This window comes from Callorhinus ursinus, unplaced genomic scaffold (assembly GCF_003265705.2).
Source record: "Callorhinus ursinus isolate GAN/ISIS: 27379988/994484 unplaced genomic scaffold, GSC_fseal_2.0 scaffold44, whole genome shotgun sequence".
Classification (NCBI taxonomy): domain Eukaryota; kingdom Metazoa; phylum Chordata; class Mammalia; order Carnivora; family Otariidae; genus Callorhinus; species Callorhinus ursinus.
In genome coordinates, this window is record NW_027397106.1 from 4,401,754 (window position 1) to 4,421,987 (window position 20,234).

General features: G+C 35.8%; 1 protein-coding gene across 6 annotated transcripts in view; it reads right to left on the reverse strand.

Annotated features, from left to right (window-relative positions):
- Positions 1-20,234, reverse strand: part of LARP4 (La ribonucleoprotein 4) — a 71,640-nt gene that overhangs the window by 14,938 nt on the left and 36,468 nt on the right. For all 6 annotated transcript variants that reach the window (XM_025883016.2, XM_073881997.1, XM_025883015.2 and 3 more), the window contains 5 exons: positions 19,806-19,916; positions 18,718-18,771; positions 6,050-6,262; positions 5,345-5,448; positions 454-666 (listed from right to left, as the gene is read on the reverse strand). In XM_025883016.2, the coding sequence (XP_025738801.1) occupies positions 454-666; positions 5,345-5,448; positions 6,050-6,262; positions 18,718-18,771; positions 19,806-19,916 (695 nt within the window). The remainder of the gene's footprint in view (positions 1-453; positions 667-5,344; positions 5,449-6,049; positions 6,263-18,717; positions 18,772-19,805; positions 19,917-20,234) is intronic.

Here is a 20,234-nt window from a genome sequence, read left to right on the forward strand (position 1 = left end):
TACTACCCCCACCACCACTAAATAAGTTGGGCCATTTTTATTAAGTAGTGTTCCTTCCACACCAGAAGTATATCAGGGTTTTTTGTTTCATTCGAGCAGAGTAGGCAATAAGGTATAACCCCATTTCCATAGTTAAGAAGTTGTAAGAAATTAAACTAGAATGCAGATAAGATCTTATCTTCCTAAGCTATTCTTTCCTCAGTGACCCATAAAGAACTTCAGAGTAACTTTATGAACCTCTGACTCAGAGCTATATTCTATATGGGCACTATAAATTTCTAAATAATTATGAAAACTATTAACCCATATTATGTGAACACTGTATTCAATTAGTACAACCATACACCAATAGTTAAGTTAAAACAAAAAATAATCACTAGGTCTTCAAATATTCACATTACGAGCAAAGAGTTGTCATATACCTTATCCATATTTATTACCCTATTTCCTTACCTGCCCCTACCATAGTCCCCATTCTGTTCCATCTGTACAGCAGGAGTTTCTTTTGGAAGGTAGCTTTGCTCCTGATGCCCCGTTACTGTAGGATTATGCCGTTCAGTTGGAAAGTTCCTTGAACCAGATCTGTTTAATGGTCCATCCCCCAATGACACAGAGCCCTCTGTCGAGTGTTCTGAACCACTCGATGACCTAAAATGAGGCTTCACACTATAAGAAATATAAGATCACATACATGAGAGGATAAATCAAGACAGACAAAATCTTTCCCCTTAATGGTAAAAACTCTGTATTTAATGGGACAAGTTAAAAATTGCCTTCTAACTGTATTCTGATTTTCCACAAATTAAGTCACACATAAAAGTGTCACATTATAAAAATGTTAACCCTTTTATGTCTCAGATTTTTACATTTAAAAAAGTTGTTTGGGGGCGCCTGGGTGGCTCAGTTGTTAAGCGTCTGCCTTCGGCTCAGGTCATGATCCCAGGGTCCTGGGATCGAGCCCCGCATCAGGCTCCCTGCCCTGAGGGAAGCCTGCTTCTCCCTCTCACACTCTCCCTGCTTGTGTTCCCTCTCTGGCTGTGTCTCTCTGTCAAAAAAATAAACAAAATCTTTAAAAAAATAAAAAAGTTGTTTGGAGAGATTTGGGGTAAAATCCAAAGTTCTTCAAGATAAAGCTATTTCTATTTCAACACTCAAAATACAACTAGGATTTTAGATAATTTAACACCAGTTGCAGTCTTGACATACCTGAATCAGCCAGGCTTTAAGCTTATTAATGAATTTATGCCATACATTCTCAATGGGGCAACATCACCCCTAGTGGGAGTAAAAAAGGTTCAAGGTAGGGGTGGGGTGGGGTGGGGGTGGGGCCGAGAAGGAACAAAAAAAAATCCCAACTTACTCCTTTTATGCACAGAGCACGGATATACATACATTACATAAATACATATACAGTATCTCCAGTACTAAATTTTCATAGGGAAAAACTGGGGGGGATGTCTAAAAAGGCTCTCTACGGGAATGACAATGAAAACCAGAGAAACAGTGCAATATATTAAAATCCCAGCTTTTTTTGTTTTTTAAACATTTTATTTATTTGAGAGAGAATGAGAGAGAGAGAGCACGTGAGAGGGGGGAGGGTCAGAGGGAGAAGCAGACTCCCTGCTGAGCAGGGAGCCCGATGTGGGACTCGATCCCGGGACTCCAGGATCATGACCTGAGTCGAAGGCAGTCGCTTAACCAACTGAGCCACCCAGGCGCCCTAAAATCCCAGCTTTTTAAATTAATTGTTCAAAGATCCTATGTGAAAAAAAAGCTAGGAAAATATAATGCAACTAATAGCCTGGCATGGCTTCATGAATTAGGTATAGAATCTAGTAAAAACAAACAAAAAACAAAGTAAGCCCAACCAACTAAGGATCTTGGTTCTATAACAGATTATACAAGAAAGTATGAGATTTATATTTGGCCCCTTATTTGTAGTTTAAAAATTCCATTTTTACAGTCTATTTTCATGGTTACAAATTTATATCAATAAACACACTGCCAATTCCTGGTTCTCTGAATTTGGATTTAAAACTTCAAAATAATTATAAAGCCCAACAATTTAACATTAATTCCAACAACATCTCCAGCTACCCTACTCTTTACAGAAAATAAAAAAAAGAGGTTACTGCCATTAAACCTTAAATAAAAAACCAGGTGAAAAAGTTGGGTTGAGTTTCATTAAGATTACATGAAATAATTACGTCACAAAGTAGTTTTTTTTTTTTTTTTGCTTGTTTGTTTTAAGATTTTTATTTCTTTATTTGACAGAAAGATAGAGCCAGAGAGCTCAAGCGGGTGGTGGTGGGGGAATGGCAGAGGGAGAGGGAGAAGCAGGCACCCCATGAGCAGGGAGCCTGACGTGAGGCTCGATCCCAGGATCCCGGGCTCACGACCTGAGCTGAATGCAGACACTTAACTGAGCCACCTAGGCGCCCCACAAAATAGATTTTTAATAGCAATGAAAATTATAGAATGTCAACACAAAGCATTTTCAAAATATTTTTATTTTCCATCACATCTGAAAATGACCTCATGAGGTAGATATGCTGTTTGTTATCTGTTCAGAAACTATCATTCGCCTAAATTTTCTCATTGCATTTCAATATACCTAACAGATAAGTTACTAGGTTTAAACAGCCCTCAGATCTCATAATCTTACCCTTCACTGAGAGGGACTTACAATCTCAGTCCAGGCAAAAGAAAAAAAAGAGAGTGATAAAAGATGGAAAGGAAGAAGTGACAGAAAGAGAAAGTATGAAAGGTAGAAAAATGCCCAGACTTCTGAAAGTTAGTCCTAGTCTCTCTAAGTAGGTCTAGTGATCATCACTGGGCTGTTACAAGGTTCATATAGTAAACTACAAAAGTACTTCCTAAAAGTTACTTTCTCCTTGACTAATAACTTCAAATAAATAAACAAACAAATAAAAATAAAGGTCTGGAAGTGGTCACTTTTTAGACGAAAAGAAACAAGGATTAAGGTCTGTCAAAAAGCTCCCAGTTTCATCTGTAATATTTGCACTTTTTAAGAAGAAAATACTCATGTATAGTTTTTGTAACTAAAATTAAAAACCTGTACTGGTCAAACATATGAAAAAGGATTGTACATGAATGGTTTTGAGTAACAAGCAAAATTATACTAAACCTTAGCCTTGTGCCTTCAAAAGCATAGGCACACCTCCTTATAAGTAAGGATGACTGGACTGTCATTCTTGGCTTTCTTATCGTGATTTCAACCTTTTCACCAAGGAAGCACAGCAAACAAAAACAAGTGACAATAAAGGAACACCATGAACCGTTTAATACATTTTTTAGTCAAGAATCTGCAAACCACCAGTACTTTTACTTATTAAATATTGCTTTTAGTCTACCTTATAAGAAAGACGTATATTCTACTTAACTGTTTAAAGCAAAATTCACTCTTTAAAAAAAAAGGGTGAAATCAATACATATTATACATATTTCTACAAAGCCACTATTTCTAATCAGGGAAATCTGTATTTTCTAACAAGGGAAGTTGCAAGCTGTCATTTACTCTAATTAAATTATTTTTAAGAGAAAACTTCACCAGCTATGGTTAGAGGAAAGGAAACGTTCTAATCTCAGGTCTGCTGATAATAACTAGCCATGTAACCCTAGCAAGATTTTTGTCCTCTTCGGCTTTCACTTTCTTCAGCTGTAAAATGAGTTAAAACTACACCATAATAAAGGTCTTTCCAGATTTAAACACCATTCTATGTGCTCATGGAAAGTAATCTTTTGAACAACAGGACTGGGATTAAAGGACAATGTGTGAGGCTCCCTGTAACTTCTACTCATATGTCCTGGCAATACTTGAATTGTGCAATTGTTACTTTATTACCAAACTAAGAATCATCTACAAGAGTAAAATAATCCTTTCATTTATGAAGAATCCTTCATCCTTGTAATATGAAGAGATCAGATTTGAAACTTCATAAAGCAGTAAGAATGGGTATATGTAATAAAATGTTTGCAAAAATGATCTTCAAATGCTTTAACCAATTTTGTCAGTTAAATGAGTACAAAAAATTGTGACAACAGAGGATGGTACACAAGAATGCTTCCAGAATCCACTGAGAAGAATATTTAATACCGAGAGGCTTCTTTCTCCAGTGAAGCATGTTTCAGGTAAACCTTATAAAAAAGAATTAAGTTCCTAGAAGTCATTTTAGAAGAACATACCCCATGTGGTCTTCTTGCCAAAAAGAACCAACTGGGAGAATGAACTATGGCAAGGGAAAATCACTGAAGAAATCATTTAAAAAGCCAAAAACCCAAACCGAGGAGACTCACAAAATAAGCAAACAAAAAACAATAAATGTGAAACTCTTAAATAAATCTAAGCCACTATATAAGCCCTTTTTTCTTTGGATACTCATACTTTCAAAAGCCATAATATATACCAAATTACTGAGATTATCAATTAATGTTTACATAAAAAGAGTAACACTTAAGAGACTTACCTTTTATATGATAGCAAATAGTTTCCAGAATTCTCAATAATTTATTTAGAACACCGTTTTTTAAGTATAGGCTTTTAAGTCAAACTGGGCTCAAATTTTGGCTCTCCCAGTTACTAGCTACATGCTTTTAGACATGATATTTAACCTTTTATGTTTCAATTTCCTCATCTTAAATAGATATAACTATCTTACAGGGTTATGAAAACTGTGATAAAATATTTAAAGCCCTTAAAACAAAGCTTTGGATATTAATGTTCAATAAATGGTAGCCATTGTCTAAACACTATAGTTCACAGAAATCATTTCAAAAGTCAATTTTCAAAAATCCTAAGTAACTCATTTTTCCAGCATTCAATACTCAAATCAGCTAACATTTTCTATCCTAAAAAAAACTCTCATTCTCTAAAATATTACCTATTTAACACACTAAATGGTATTTAAACACCAGATCTTATGTTACTATCATAAAATAATTTTCTATTATCTCTTTGTTATTAAAAAATCAGTATGTACAATCTTAGTTCTAAATCTTTTTTATACAAATTATCCACTATGAGGTCAAAGTGTGCTTATTAATTCTAGAGTAAATCGTTTAAGCTTTTTACTAAGCTTTATAAATAAGCATTGTGACTACCACAGTAATTCTTTAAGAACTACTGGGAACTGTGTACAATAAATTCCACTATGTTTTGTTTTTTGTTTTTGTTTTTATGTAGGCTTCATGCTGGGCATGGAGCCCAATGCCTGGGCTTGAATTCATGACCCTGAGGATCAAGACCTGAGCTGAAATCAAGAGGTTGATGCTTAACTGACTGAGCCACGCTGGCACCCCTATTCCACTATGATTGTTATCTTACCGATTTTTTTGGAATGGTCGAGGCATATTCACAGCAGCAGCATTTGTTTTATAAGATCCTGGTGCATTAAAGCCATTCACAAAACTACCATTGGGAAAGGGAGCCTAAAAGAAAATGTAATGTTTAAAAACAATTAACAAAAAGGGCAAAACCTAGTGTGAAGGCTGTAAGAAACTCCTGATGAACTAACCTAGCATCAAATTTTTTTAAAGATTTTTTATTTTTAAGTAATCTCTACACTCAACATGAGGCTTGAACTCACGACCCCGAGCTCAAGAGTCACATGCTCCACTCAGGATCCCCCTCAATTTCTTTTACAAGGCAAAAATAATTTTAAGCATTTTACTTACTCAATTTTGTAATACTCACTTCAAATATCACTTGATTTACAGAAGGAATCATTAGGTCATTACTTAATAAAGTACATTTCTCTCTGAAAAAGGTGAACTGAAAACATTTTAAACTAATCAGGATTTACCCACTCTCTTATTTTAATTCATTCAGCAAAATCTAAAGAATAAAATTATAGGAACCAATAGCTCAAGTCTTAGTCACATGGGGATTCGGTATCTTTATCACTACTTAAAAGCCAGAAAGAAACCAATATGAACAAAAAACAAAATAAAAAAATAAACTACTCTAGCTGATTTCTTCAAATTTCAGCTTGAGTGAAAAATTTTATAATTCTGTAAGGATCTCACTTACCAGTGGTGTTTCAAAGTAAGGTGCAGGATTTGGTGACCAAGACTGAGGCACAATACTATAAACCGAGTACTGTTGGTGAGGATTATATACAGGCTGCATAAAAACTGGTGAGGCATACTGTGCTTGAGTTTGAATGGGCTGACTATACATACTAGAATCCATTAATCGATAACCATTCTTAGCAAAAAATGTATTGATGGCTTTTATCCTTGCCTAGAAGAAAGAGGAACAAATTATAATGAAGGACTGTGTATCTTCACAAATATATTTAATTTACATTTTAAACATATTTTACATGACTATGTTATTTCTGCCTACTATACAGTCAGTAGAGCAAAAGGAAATGATTGATAGCTTTAAATTATTTAAAAAACTTTTGCATGGCTAATACAACAATGAACAAAGTAAAACCACAAAAGTCAAAATAGTAAAACTAACTGCAACTTACAAATTCTAAAAAAAAGATCAAAAAATGTGTTAGAGAAATGAACAGAGTTCACAGAGAAAAGAAAGGCAAATGGCTCTTAAACATATGAAAAGATGCTAAACCTTGCTTATAAGAGAAATGCGATTAAAAATGGAATTAACATTTCTTACTTACAGAATTGGCAAAAAATCCCAAAATTTGACAGCATACTTTGTTGATAAGGTTGTGGCAAAATACACTGATGATGGGAATGTAAAACAGCACAACCCTTATAAACAAAAACTTAGCAATATGTTCCAAAAATCATATATGCATTTATCACATTCTCATCAATTCCAGTTCAAGGAATCTTTTCCAAATACACACTGAACAAAAAGAAGTTTTAAAAAAAGGATGCACATGGCTGTTCACTGACACTAACTGTAACAGGAAGGGGAAAAAACTATCCCCAACACACACACACACACACACACACACACACACACTGAACAGTCCATCAATGATTGAATACACTATATTACAGCCACACAATTGAGTATCACGCAGATGTAAACTGAGGAACTGCTCTAAGTACTATTATGGAGTGATTTCCAGAATACATTATTGTTTAAAAAAAAAAAGAGGCAAAGCAAGGAGGGTAAGAATAGGTATAAGTAAGCTACTGTTTAGCTAAATCAGGTAACAATCTAAGATATACTTGCATTCACACATATATATGTGTATGTATTTAATATACTGTTGTATTTTTTTTCAAAGATTTTATTTATTTATTTGACAGACAGAGACACAGTGAGAGAGGGAACGCAAGCAGGGAAGTGGGAGCGCGACAGGGAGCAGCAGGCTTCCCGTGGAGCAGGGAGCCCAACATGGGACTAGATCCCAGGACTCTCGGATCATGACCTGATCCGAAGGCAAACGCTTAACCGACTGAACCACCTAGGCGCCCCTCATATACTGTTTTACTTTTAAACCATAAACACATTGAAAATAAAATTTAAAAAATCAATTGTAAAAGTTAAAAGCAAAATTAACCTAAATGTGCATCTGTGTTATATTAGTAATATAAGAGAAATCCTAAGTGATTTTGAGCCATAATAAAATCAACTGTTATGAATGTTCCTTAGGAATAAACCACAAGGCAAAGTATAGCAAAAAAATTTCTTAGTTTCCAGAATTATATTCCTATTGGTATTGTTATTCTGATACTTTGCATGTGATTATGGGATACAGCAAATCAATAATTATATTGGGGTCACTGAGATCTGAGATTTTCACATGGGAGAAAGAAGACAGATGTGAGATCGAAGAAGTGAAAAGCATGTAGCCTCAGTATAAACTCATGATATATTTTTGGTAAAAACAAACAGGGGCGCCTAGGTGGCTCAGTCGTTAAGTGTCTGCCTTCGGCTCAGGTCATGATCCCAGGGTCCTGGGATCGAGCCCCACGTTGTCGGGCTTCCTGCTCTGCGGGAAGCCTGCTTCTCCCTCTCTTGCTCCCCCTGCTTGTGTTCCCTCTCTGTGTCCCTGTCAAATAAATAAAATCTTTAAAAACAAATAAACAAACAAACACACACATATTTCATAGCTCTGACCAATGAATGGCTTTTGGACAATGACCACACACAAGAACTCCTTGTGCCTAGCCAGTGGGCTGCAAAATATCATCTCCCCATAAAAGTAAAATGGGAACCCTGGAGACTTGACTGACCCCAGGCCTAAGACACAAAATGTACAAGACATTGGAACATCTTGTCACACGAGGGAGCAAGCAAACCACTGAAAATTACTAAGGCCATGAGAAAAGGCCTCATAAGTTAACTCAAAAGAGCCCACAATGCATCAATAAGGACAACAGACACATCAATATGTTTAAATACCCAAAAATAAAAAATACCGAAATGGTCATTTTTGAAGGTTCCTAGGGAACCAACACATCATTTTCAAAAACTGGTAATAAAAGCTAGAACCAAGCATTTATCATGCATTCCAAATATGAGCTGTACCTCAGGGTAATAAAGATGATGGCAAGCTTCCCTTTATAGAAGTCCTTCAACTAATAAATGGAAAAAAAAGAAAGCCTGAAAATAGCACCTCTTTGCAGCCTTTAATTAATAGATTTAGTCAATGATCAGTAGCACCTAGCATAAAAGAGACAGACACAAAAACATACAGGCCTTTTGTTCTCTCTCTGCTGCTCCCAAATCAAACCAAATTTTGATCAAGCCTCTAAATCTAGCTACCAATTTGCATGAAGTACAGGAGACAGAGGATCATGCTAAACTACACTAAAAAATATAATTAGCCAATTCAAAAATGGGCAAAGGACTTGAATAGACATTTCTCCAAAGACAATATATAAGACAGGAAATTCTGCAATATGCTACATGGATAAACTCTGAAGACATTGTTAAGTGACATAAACCAGTCACAAAGAAATACTGTATGGTTTCATTTATATGAAGTAATGACAGTAGTCAAAAATCATAGACTAAAAGAATAATGGTGGTTGTCAGGGGCTAGAAGGAGGGGAGAATGGGGAAGTTATTTAACAGGTACAGAATTTCAGTTTTACAAGATGAAGAAAGTTAACGTGAATGGATGGTGGTGAATGTGTTTAGTACGACGGCATTATATACTTAAAAGATGGTAAATTTTATATATATGTATTTTAACACAATAAAAAATATAGCTAGAAAATGAAAAACTCTGTAAAACAAATAACTTAGTTATTTCAACAACATATTTTCAAAAGAAAAAATAAGTAAAGGATGAAACTACAGATATAAACAAAGAAAAAACACAAAAAAATGAGAATCAGGAAAATGTGATATTATAGCTATGATTTTTTTAAAAATCCCTCTTTCAGAGCTACTAAAACTAGTTTATTTACAGATAAAATTAAGTTTCAAGTTTGCTTCAAAATAATTGGGGGCATGGAGAAATGGATGGGAATATGGATGAAGCAAGACTGGCCATGCTCTACAAACTGTTAAAACTGGCTGATGGGATTCTCAGTGATTGATTATACTATTTTCTCCACTTTTATATATGTTTGAAATTTCCTATACTAAGTTTAAGAAAAAAAAAAAAAGGAAAGAAAGCAATGCTCTAAAACTAAAAGTCAGACCATTTGTTTACATATTACCTGTGGCTGCTTTTGTGCCATAATGGCAGAGTTGAGTAGTTACAACAGATTTCATGATTGGCAAAATCTACAATGTTAACTTTCTGGTCCTTTAAAGAAAAAGTTTACTGACCTTTGTAAAAGAACTAAATAAAACAGCAGCTCTTTCTGCTCATGGGTCCTGTCCCTATGCTATAATAAAACCACCTATTTGCATCAAACGAACAAAAAACCCTAAAACAGGTATTAAGAGGGTCAGATTAGGAATCATCAGCCTCACTAACTTGTTAGGAATACCAAGTGAAATAATGCATTTTAAAGCATAAAAACATGACTTTAACAAATGAACGAAGGGTATGTTTTATGATCCTTATAAGCCAGGAATTCTCCTTCCCTCAAATTGTAACCAGTCAAACAATAAGAAATCCATAATGGCCAATCTTGAAAAATCCTTAAAATATCAAATTGACTTTAATATGACCTAAAAAATTTTCAGCTGTTGCTTTTACTGAAGTAATGTCATACACTGTAGTCTACTTAAATCTTAATATATCCCATAAGAAACTAAAACCAAGTAACATTATTTTTTGAATGTGGTCCATTATCAAGAAAATAGTAGCCCAAAGAAAACAACTCCAAGATAACCAGGTACTGGAAACAGCAGACTAAGATTTTAATCCGGCCATTATGAATATATATGGATTAAGAGGAAACTGTGTTCTTAAGGAGCTGAACAAGAAGGGGAATCTCAGCAGAGGGGAAATATTTTTAAACCTGGAAGTTCCAGAACACAACTCGAAGATGAATAGAAATTATCCAATCCAAAGAAGAAAAAGAGACTGAAGAAAAATGAACAAAATCTCAGTGACACCAAGCAGTAATTATGGAGTCTCAAAAGGAGGGTAGAGATATCAGGCAGAAATTCTTTTTGAAAAACTGGTAGTTGAAAATCCCCCCAATCCAGCAGACAAACATCAATGTGCAAAGCCAAGAAGTTCAGCACATACCAAGCAGGATATAAAAAAACCCGTACCTTGAAACACAATAGTCAATCTACTGAAAACCAAACATAAAACAAAAAAATATCTTGAGAGCAGGCAAAAAAGACCACATTATATAAAGAGAGTAACAATAATGCCTCACCAGAAACAAGAGAGGCCAGGAGACAACAGAATATCTTAAAAGGAAAGAAAAAATTAGAACTATCAAACTAAAATTCTGTATCCATGGAAAATACCCATCAAAAATGAGCATGAAATATAGAACAGTTTTTTTTTTTCTTTTTAAAGATTTTATTCATTTATTTGATGGACAGGGACAGCGAGAGAGGGAACATAAGCAGGGGGAGTGGGAAAGGGAGAAGCAGGCTCCTTGCGGAGCAGGGAGCCGGATGGACGTGGGGCTCGATCCCAGGACCCCGGATCACGACCTGAGCCGAAGGCAGATGCTTAATGGCTGAGCCACCCAGGCGCCCCACAAATGGTATATCTTATTTTAATGTACAAGATATGACATGATCTGAAAGTGTCTTGTTTCTCCATTTCTCTTTCACTGGAAATTCCTCAGGAATCCAAACCAACACTCTCCGGCCTCTCTCCGGCCTCTCCCCGTCCCGGGGTTCCGTCTACCTCCAGAGGGGACCCAGCGCCTCGTCCGTCTCCTCCCGCCCATATTTGGGTCCAATCCCATCCTGCCTGGCGCTGGAGCGGCCAATCAGGAGGCGGTCTCCTCGCGGGGGACGGGACCAGAGCTAGAACAGTTTTAAGATAAGTAGAAACTAAGAAAATTCATTACTGGTAGGCACTATAAGAAACATCAAATGAAGTTCTTTAGGATGAAGGAACTAATACGAGACAGACCTCATCTACAGGAAGAACAGCAATAAAAAAAGCTTCCCTGCTTAATTACAAGAGAAAAAAGATGATGAAATGGAAGTTTACTTGAGCTCATATAATAAAAGCTCTATGGGACTCTTCCAGAAGCCTGTCTTTAGGCCAAAGTCTGCAAGTACTCTTGACCTTGGATATCCATTGCACAATAGTCTGAATTCTCCCAAATTATCATGGGTAATTTTAGAATCATGGCCATTATAAATAATTTGCCAATTAATTGTGCACAAAGATATTTTAATAAAATGTAGCATTATGGTTTCCTATAAGTTTTATAAGTATTTAAAATTTTTGTGAAAAATTTAGATAACTGATTCAGAAGAAAACAGTAACACAGCAGATTCTTTATATACAATAGACAAAACCTAAGAGAGAAAAGTTTAAGGTCTAAATAGGAGTTTATTATTTAAAGGCATTTAAAAAAATCAATTTAATTTCACATATTTTAAACTTTAAAATAAAAGTAACTCTCCATTAAAAGATCACTTTTCTTAGGTTAAGAACAGAATTACTAATATTTCCATTTTGTATTTGTATATACTGTACCTATAAAGCAGAAATCAATATATAGTAAATTAATTTACCTCATCAAAGAATAATAAGTAGTAAATAAGTCATGTTAACATGCTGCAAGAAGTGTTTTTTTTGTTTTGTTTTGTTTTGTTTTACTTTTAATACCATATGCTTTATAGATTCAGAAAAAGAATTACAAACAGATCCTGTATTAGATAAAGTGGACTAAATTAATGCAACAAATACACAAAAATTTAAAAGGCCCAAACATACAAAAATGGTATTTCTCTTACTTAATAATAAATTTGACAAAATAGGCAAAGACTTATACACTGAAAACTAGAAGGCAATGCTCAGAAACCAAAGCCTAAATAAATGACGAGAGATACCACGTTAGAAGATTAAATATTATGAAGGTGGCAATTCTCCCAAACTAGAGTTGATGAAATCCCAATCAAAATCCCAACAAGTGTTGCTGTAAAACCGACATACTCATTTGAAAATTTATATGGAAATGTTAAGGACCTGGAATACCTAATTTTGGAAAGTCAAAAATTTGAGAACTTAGACATTACCCGATCTTACAATTTTTTATAAAGCTACAGTAATCAAGACATTAGGGAACTGATTTAAAGATAAACATACAGATCAATGGAACAGAACAGCGTCCACAAATTGACCAAAGCATATATGATCAACAAATAGTCAACAAAATAACCAAGAGTCTTTTCAACAGGTAACATTGGAACAAATGTACATACATTTTAAAAAAGAACCCTGACTCTTCACAACACACAAAAGAAACGTGAAATAGATCATAAAATCTAAATGCGAGTATAATCTTAATGTTAAAGTATAATACTTCTAGAAGAAATCATAAAAGAAAATATTCAAGAACCTAGAAGACATTGATTTCAGGTAAGACAAAAAATAATGAACCCTAAAAGAAAAGTGAGATAAAACAGACTTTATTAGGGGCACCTGGGTGGCTCAGTCAGTTAAGCGTCTGCCTTTGGCTCAGATCATGATCTCAGGGTCCTAGAATTGAGCCCCGCATCGAAGCCCTGCATCAGGTCCCCTGCTCGTGCTTGCTAAGTAAATAAATAAAATCTTAAAAACAGACTTTATTAAAATTAAACTTCTAAAATTTTTTTAAAAACTTCTGCTCTTTGGTCAATTAATTTTTGACAAAGGAGGCAAGAATATACAATGGGAAAAGACAGTCTCTTCAATAAACAGTGTTGGAAAAATTAACTACATGCAAAACCATGAAACTGGACCACTTTTTAATTTTAATTTTTTTTTAAAGATTTTATTTATTTGACAGAGTGAGACACAGGGAGAGAGGGAACACAAGCAGGAAGAGTGGGAGGGGGAGAAGCAGGCTTCCCGTGGAGCGGGGAGCCTGATGTGGGGTTCGATCCCAGGACCCTGGGATCATGACTTGAGCCGAAGGCAGACGTTTAACAACTAAGCCACCCAGGCGCCCCTGGACTGCTTTTTTATACCCTATACAAAAATAAACTCAAAATGGATTAAAGACTCAAATATTAAGACCAGAAACCATAAAACTCCTGGAAGAAAACCAAGGCAATTAGCTCTTTAACATCAGTATTAGCGGTATTTTTTTGGATGTGTCTCCTCAGGAAACAAAAGCAAAAATAAACAAATGGGACTATTTCAAACTACAAAGCTTTTGCACAGTAAAGGAAACCATCAACCAAATGGAAAGGCAACCTACTGAATGGGAGAAGGTATCTGCAAATGATAAAAATGATAAGGGATTAATATCCAAATTATATAAATAACTCACACAACTTAAAACCCAAACAATCCAATTTAAAACACTGGCAGAGGACCTGAAGAGACATTTCTCCAAAGAAGAAATCTTCTTTGGAGAAGATGGCCAAAAGACACATGAAAAGATGCTCAACATCACTAACTATCAGGGAAATGCAAATCAAAATCACAATGAGGTATCTCCTCACACTTGTCACCAGGCTTTATTTAAAAAAAAAAAAAAAAAAAAGGAAGTAACAAATGTTGGTGAGAATATGGGAAAAAGGGCACCCTCTGTGTACTGCTGGTGGGAATGCAAAATGATGCAGCCACTATGGAAAAAATATGAAGGTTTCTCGGGACATCTGGGTGGCTCAGTCAGTTAAGCAACTGCTTTCGGCTGAGGTCATGATCCCAGGGTCCTGGGATTGAGTTTCGCATCAGGCTCCCTGCTCAGTGGAGAGCCTGCTTCTCCCTCTGCCTGCCACTCCCCCTGCTTGTGCTTTCTCTCTCTGACAAATAAATAAATAAATTCTAAAAAAAGTATGAAAAAAAGTATCAAAAAATTAAAAATACATCTACCATGATCCAGCAATTCCATTTCTGGGTACTTATTCAAAGAAAACAAAAATGCTAACTTGAAAAAACACACACATCCCTATGTCCACTGTAGCCTTACTTAGAACAGCCAAGATATGAAAGCAACTTAAGTGTCCATCGATAGATGACTGGATAAAGATGATGTGGTACACACACACACACACACACACACACACACACACACACACAGAGACACGAGTATCAGCTATAAAAAAGAACAAAATCTTGCCATTTGCCACAACGTCGATATTATGCTAAGTGAAATAAGTCAGACAGGAAAAAACAAACACTGGTTGATTTCACTTACACGCGGAATCTAAAAAACAATACAAACGAAACAGAAACAAACTCATGTAGTCAGAGAAAAATCTGGTGGTTGCCAAGGGGTGGGGAGGACTGGGTGGAAGGATGGACAAAATGGGAAAATTAAAAGGTTCAAATTTCCAGTTACAAAATAAGTGGTGGGGATGTAATGTATCCATTGAGAATATAGTTAATAATATTGTAACAACTTTGTATGGTGATGTAAGGTAGCTAGATTTATGATGGTAATCAATTCCTATGTATATAAATGTTGAATCACTATGTAGGACACCTGAAACTAATATAATATTGTACATCAGCTACATTTCCTTTAAAAACAACAATAACAAAAACCTCTAAAACTTCTGCTCTTCAAATATGCACTGTTAAGAAAATAAGACGGCAAATCACCGGCTAGGGGAAATAGATTTGAAATACAAACATACCTGACAAAGAACTTTTACCCAGAATATATAAAGAACTCTTATAATTCAATAATAAGACCAACAAGTTTTTTTTAAATAGAAAGAAGATTCACAAAGTGACTAGATAATCGAACTAAGTACATTTCTACTATTTGGCAATAAAAAAGAATGTACTACCAAAAAATTACAAAACACACAGAGAAATAGAGAACTATGGCCCATTCACAGGAAGAACAGAATTTGATAGAAACCATCCTAAGTAAGCCCAGACATTGGAATTACTGGTCAAAGATGTTAAATCAACTATCTTAAATATGCTTAATGAGCTAATGGAAACCATGGACAAACCTAAGAGTAATCAGGAAAAAGACATATGAACAAAACAATGTAAAGGAAATCAATAGGCCTATCCTATGAGAAATATTACTGGGAGTTATTCAGGGTGAAATAAAGATAGCAGAGAGTAACTAAAAGCCTTAAGAAGAAATAAAGAACACTGATAAGGATAATTACATAGGTAAATACAAAAGAAAATATTATTATACGTTTGGTATACAATTCCTCTTTTTTCTTATCAGATTTAAAAGAGAAATTAATAAAACAGAGAAGTATAGAAGCAGAGTATTTGTATACTATTGGAACTAAGCTGGTATTATTCACATGAGGTTGTTATAAATTTAATCCTCACCAAGACAACCATACACACACACACACTTTATATATTTAAAAACATATGGAGGGGCGCCTGGGTGGCTCAGTTGGTTAAGCAACTGCCTTCAGCTCCGGTCATGGTCCCAGGGTCCTGGAATCGAGCCCCGCATCGGGCTCCCTGCTCGGCAGGAAGCCTGCTTCTCCCTCTCCCACTCCCCCCGCTTGTGTTCCCTCTCTCTCTGTCTCTCTCTGCCAATTAAATAAATAAAATCTTTAAAAAAAAAAAAACATATGAAACAGGAAAGAAGGAAATCAAAATTGGAAATCAAAAAGGCAACAAAAGAAAAAATTGGGGGGGGGCACTTGGGTGGCACAGTCTTTAAGCGTCTGCCTTCAGCTCAGGTCTTCATCTCAGATCATGATCCCTGCGTTGTGCTCCCTACTCAGCAGAGAGTCTGCTTCTCCCTCTCCCTCTGCCTCCCCTCCCCCTGCTCGTGCTCTCTCTCTCTCTCCCAAATAATCTTAAAGAAAAAAAAAAAGAAAAATTGAGGGGAAGAAAGAAAACCCATGAAAGACATACAGAAAATACCAAAAGTGGAAGAAGTATCTTTCCTTAACAGTAATTATTTTAATGTAAATGAATTAAACTCTCCTATTCAAAGGCAGAGACTGGCAGATTGAATTAAAAAAACAGGATCCATCTATATGCTATCTATAACAGATTCATTTTAAATTCAAAGACACTGAAAGTAACAGGATGGAAAAGGACATTCCAAGCAAATAGCAACCAAAATACATCTAAGACGGCTATACAGTTGACCCTTTCAACAACACAGGTTTGAACAGCATGTGTCTACTTATAGGCAGATGTTTTCAATAAATACAGTACAGTACTGTAAATGTATTTTCTTTTATTTTTTAAAGATTTTTATTTATGTATTTTTTGAAGACTTTTTTTGAAGATTTTATTTATTTATATGACAGAGAGAAAGAAAGCACAAGCAGGGGGAACAGCAGGCAGAGGGAGAGGGAGAAGCAGACTCCCCATGGAGAAAGGAGTACGATGCAGGGCTCAATCCCAGGACCCTGGGATTAGGACCTGAGCCGAAGGCAGATGCTTACCCAAATGAGCCACCCAGGCGCCCCAAGATTTTTGTTCATTTATTTTAGAGAGCGTAAATCCATGCCTGCACATGAACTGGGGGAGGGGTAGAGGGAGAAAGAGAATCTCAAGCAGACTCCTTGCTGAGCACAGAGCCTGACCTGAAGTGAAATCAAGAGGTGGATGCTTAACCAACTGAGACTCTAAGGCATCTTCCTTTATTTTAATAACACTTTCTTTTCTTTAGTTTACTTTATTCTAAGAATGCAGTATACAATACACACAATATGTAACATACATTTGTTAATCGACTGTTTCTGTTATTGGTAAGGCTTCCCATCAAGACTAGGCTATTAGGGGCGCCTGGGTGGCTCAGTTGGTTAAGCGACTGCCTTCGGCTCAGGTCATGATCCTGGAGTCCCGGGATCGAGCCCCCCATCAGGCTCCCTGCTCGGCGGGGAGTCTGCTTCTCCCTCTGACCCTCCCCCTTCTTGTGCTCTCTCTTTCATTCTCTCTCAAATAAATAAATAAAATCTTAAAAAAAAAAAGAAAAAAAAACAAAAAAAGAGTAGGCTATTAGTTCTAAATTTTTGGGAGTCAAAAGTTTATGTGGAGGTGCCTGAGTGGGTCAGTTGGTTAAACTGTCTGCCTTTGGCTCAGGTCATGATCCCAGGGTCCTGGGTTTGGGCCTCACCTCAGGCTCCCTGCTCAGCAGACAGCCTGCTTCTTCTCCCTCTGCTGCTCCCTGCTTGAGCTCGCTCTCTAATACATAAATAAAATCTTAAAAGGAAAAAGTTATACATGGATTTTCAACTGCCTGGGAAAGGACAGGTCAACACCGCCATGCCTCTTGCTGTTCAAGAGTCAATTGACTTTTTATTATTAGGCAAAACAGACTTTTAAGTTACAAAAGGTTACAAGAAACAAAGGACATTGTACACTAATAAAAGGTTCAATCCAGCAAAAAGATAGAATATAAATATATGTATCTGCCATCAGAGTCTGAAGACATATAAAGCAAACACTGACAAGAACTGGATGCTTAGAACAACTGAGCCACCCAGGTACCCTAGGATTCTATTTTAGATGGTAGCTCTGGTAGCAACTGGAGAATGAAAAGTGGGGGGAAAGCTTAAGGCATAACAATTAAAAGGTTACTCTAATTGTTCAAGCCTAAACAATAGCAGTAATAATTGAAACAAGTTTTAAAGGTAGATTCCATGGGATCTGAGAAAAGATAAGACCTGTAAAGATAGTGAGCAAGTGTCATCAATGATAATTCCCAGATGCCCAAACAGGTGAACATAAATGTGGTAATGCAATTAATTTTGAGATGAGGATGACAGTATTGAGAATGTTTTCCACCTTTGTTACTAAAAAATTATTCCCGGGCGCCTGGGTGGCTCAGTTGGTTGAGCGACTGCCTTCGGCTCAGGTCATGATCCTGGAGTCCCAGGATCGAGTCCCACATCGGGCTCCCTGCTCAGCAGGAAGTCTGCTTCTCCCTCTGACCCTCTTCCCTCTCGTGCTCTCTGTCTCTCATTCTCTCTCTCTCAAATAAATAAATAAATAAAATCTTTAAAAAAAAATAAAAAAATAAAAAATTATTCCCGCTCCTCATTTTGAGTATCTTACAAATTGTCAATCAGCATCTAACTAAAACTTCATGCTGTCTAAAGGTAGGCCTTTAAAAAAGAATTGCTACCTTAACTAATTTTCTAGCACATTATATGAAATTTCTTTAAAATCATTACAGGTTTTATAAAATATTATCCAGACGTGTTTTAAATTCTCAAATAGACAAGCAACAAAAATTTTCTGGTTCACACTAGCTCACTTACAAACATTTTCTTACCATGATTGGCTTGCCCTGAAATGTTTTAACTTCTTCTCTTAAGTATTTAAAAGCCTGTTAACAAAGCAGAAAGGAACTTTTATTAGCATTCAAACATTTCACTAAAGTAATCTTTATTCTATCAAGAGTTTGGTATTAGCAACCATCTCCAAGCTAAACAATAAAAAATTCTGAAGTCAACTCCATTATGCAGGTGATAAGGAATAAAAAACTAAAAACACTCCAGTTGAAGTTCACATTTACTATAGATTAATGCAGGAAAAAAAAAATGCACAAAAAACAGAGCCCAAATTTCTCTACATATTTACAGTCTTCTAAGATGAAGAATTAAAAAAAAAAAAAAAAAATCAGTGGGGTGCCTGGCTGGCTCAGTTGATGGGACTATGCAACTCTTGATCTCAGGGTCATAACTTCGAGCCCCACACTGGGGGTAGAGTTTACTTTAAAAATTAATCAATCGGGGCTCCTGGGTGGCTCAGTCATTACGTGTCTGCCTTTGGCTCAAGTTATGATCCCAGGGTCCTGGGATCGAGCCCCACATCAGGCTCCCTGCTCAGCGGGAAGCCTGCCTCTCCCTCTCCCATTCCCCCTGCTTGTGTTCCTGCTCTCGCTATCTCTGTCAAATAAATAAATAAAATCTTAAAAAAAAAAATCAGTGAGTGGTTTTAAAATGCTGTATTTTTTGTTTTTATGTTTCAATGGATTATTTCTCTTTAAGTTGGACATGACAACAAGAGTAAAATCATTAATGTCAAAATTCCAAGAATCAGAAAGGAAGTTATATATTTATTGTGGGCCTAGTATGTATATACTAGAAATACCAACTACTGAGTATGTGGTTTCCAATCTTTAAATTAATTCTAAAATTGTGTGTTAATTTTTTTATTGATAGGAAACAAACTTCTTAAATTGAAATTGAAAAAGCTTTAGGAAAATGATCAAAAAGGAAACCAATTAAGAAGCACAACCAAAAAGGTGAACTAGGTGCTCAATAGCTCAGCAGTTTTTACAAATATTGCTGTGAGCACATATTTTCTCCTACTTCTTTTATCACCAGGACTTCAAATCAGAAGAAAAGTTTTTCTCACCTGTTGTGCATCTGTGTCTGACTGGAAAGTGATATACCAGTTGCTATTGTGTGCAAACTCACAGCTTATCACCTTGGGGCAGTTTTCATTCTTGAACAAAGCTTTAACTTCCTAAAAAAGAAAAACTTTAGTGTAAATTTCGAATATGATTTATAGATAGAATCTTATTTTAATATCAGCAAAACTGAAGCATTTCACTCTTAGTGGCAAGCTAAATTTTCCTTAACAGTAAAATCTCTCTAGACCTGCCATTATCCAAAAAAGGAAAAGTATGTCCTCCATTAACATTTTCTAGTGCTTAGTATTTATTTTCATGCATTCTCATTCAATCCAGATGCTCTGTCTACATCAGAGTCACAGATATGAACTCTGTGCAAAGATAGTTTCGCTTTTCCATAATCGAAACTGAAATTTCAATAACTGAAACCT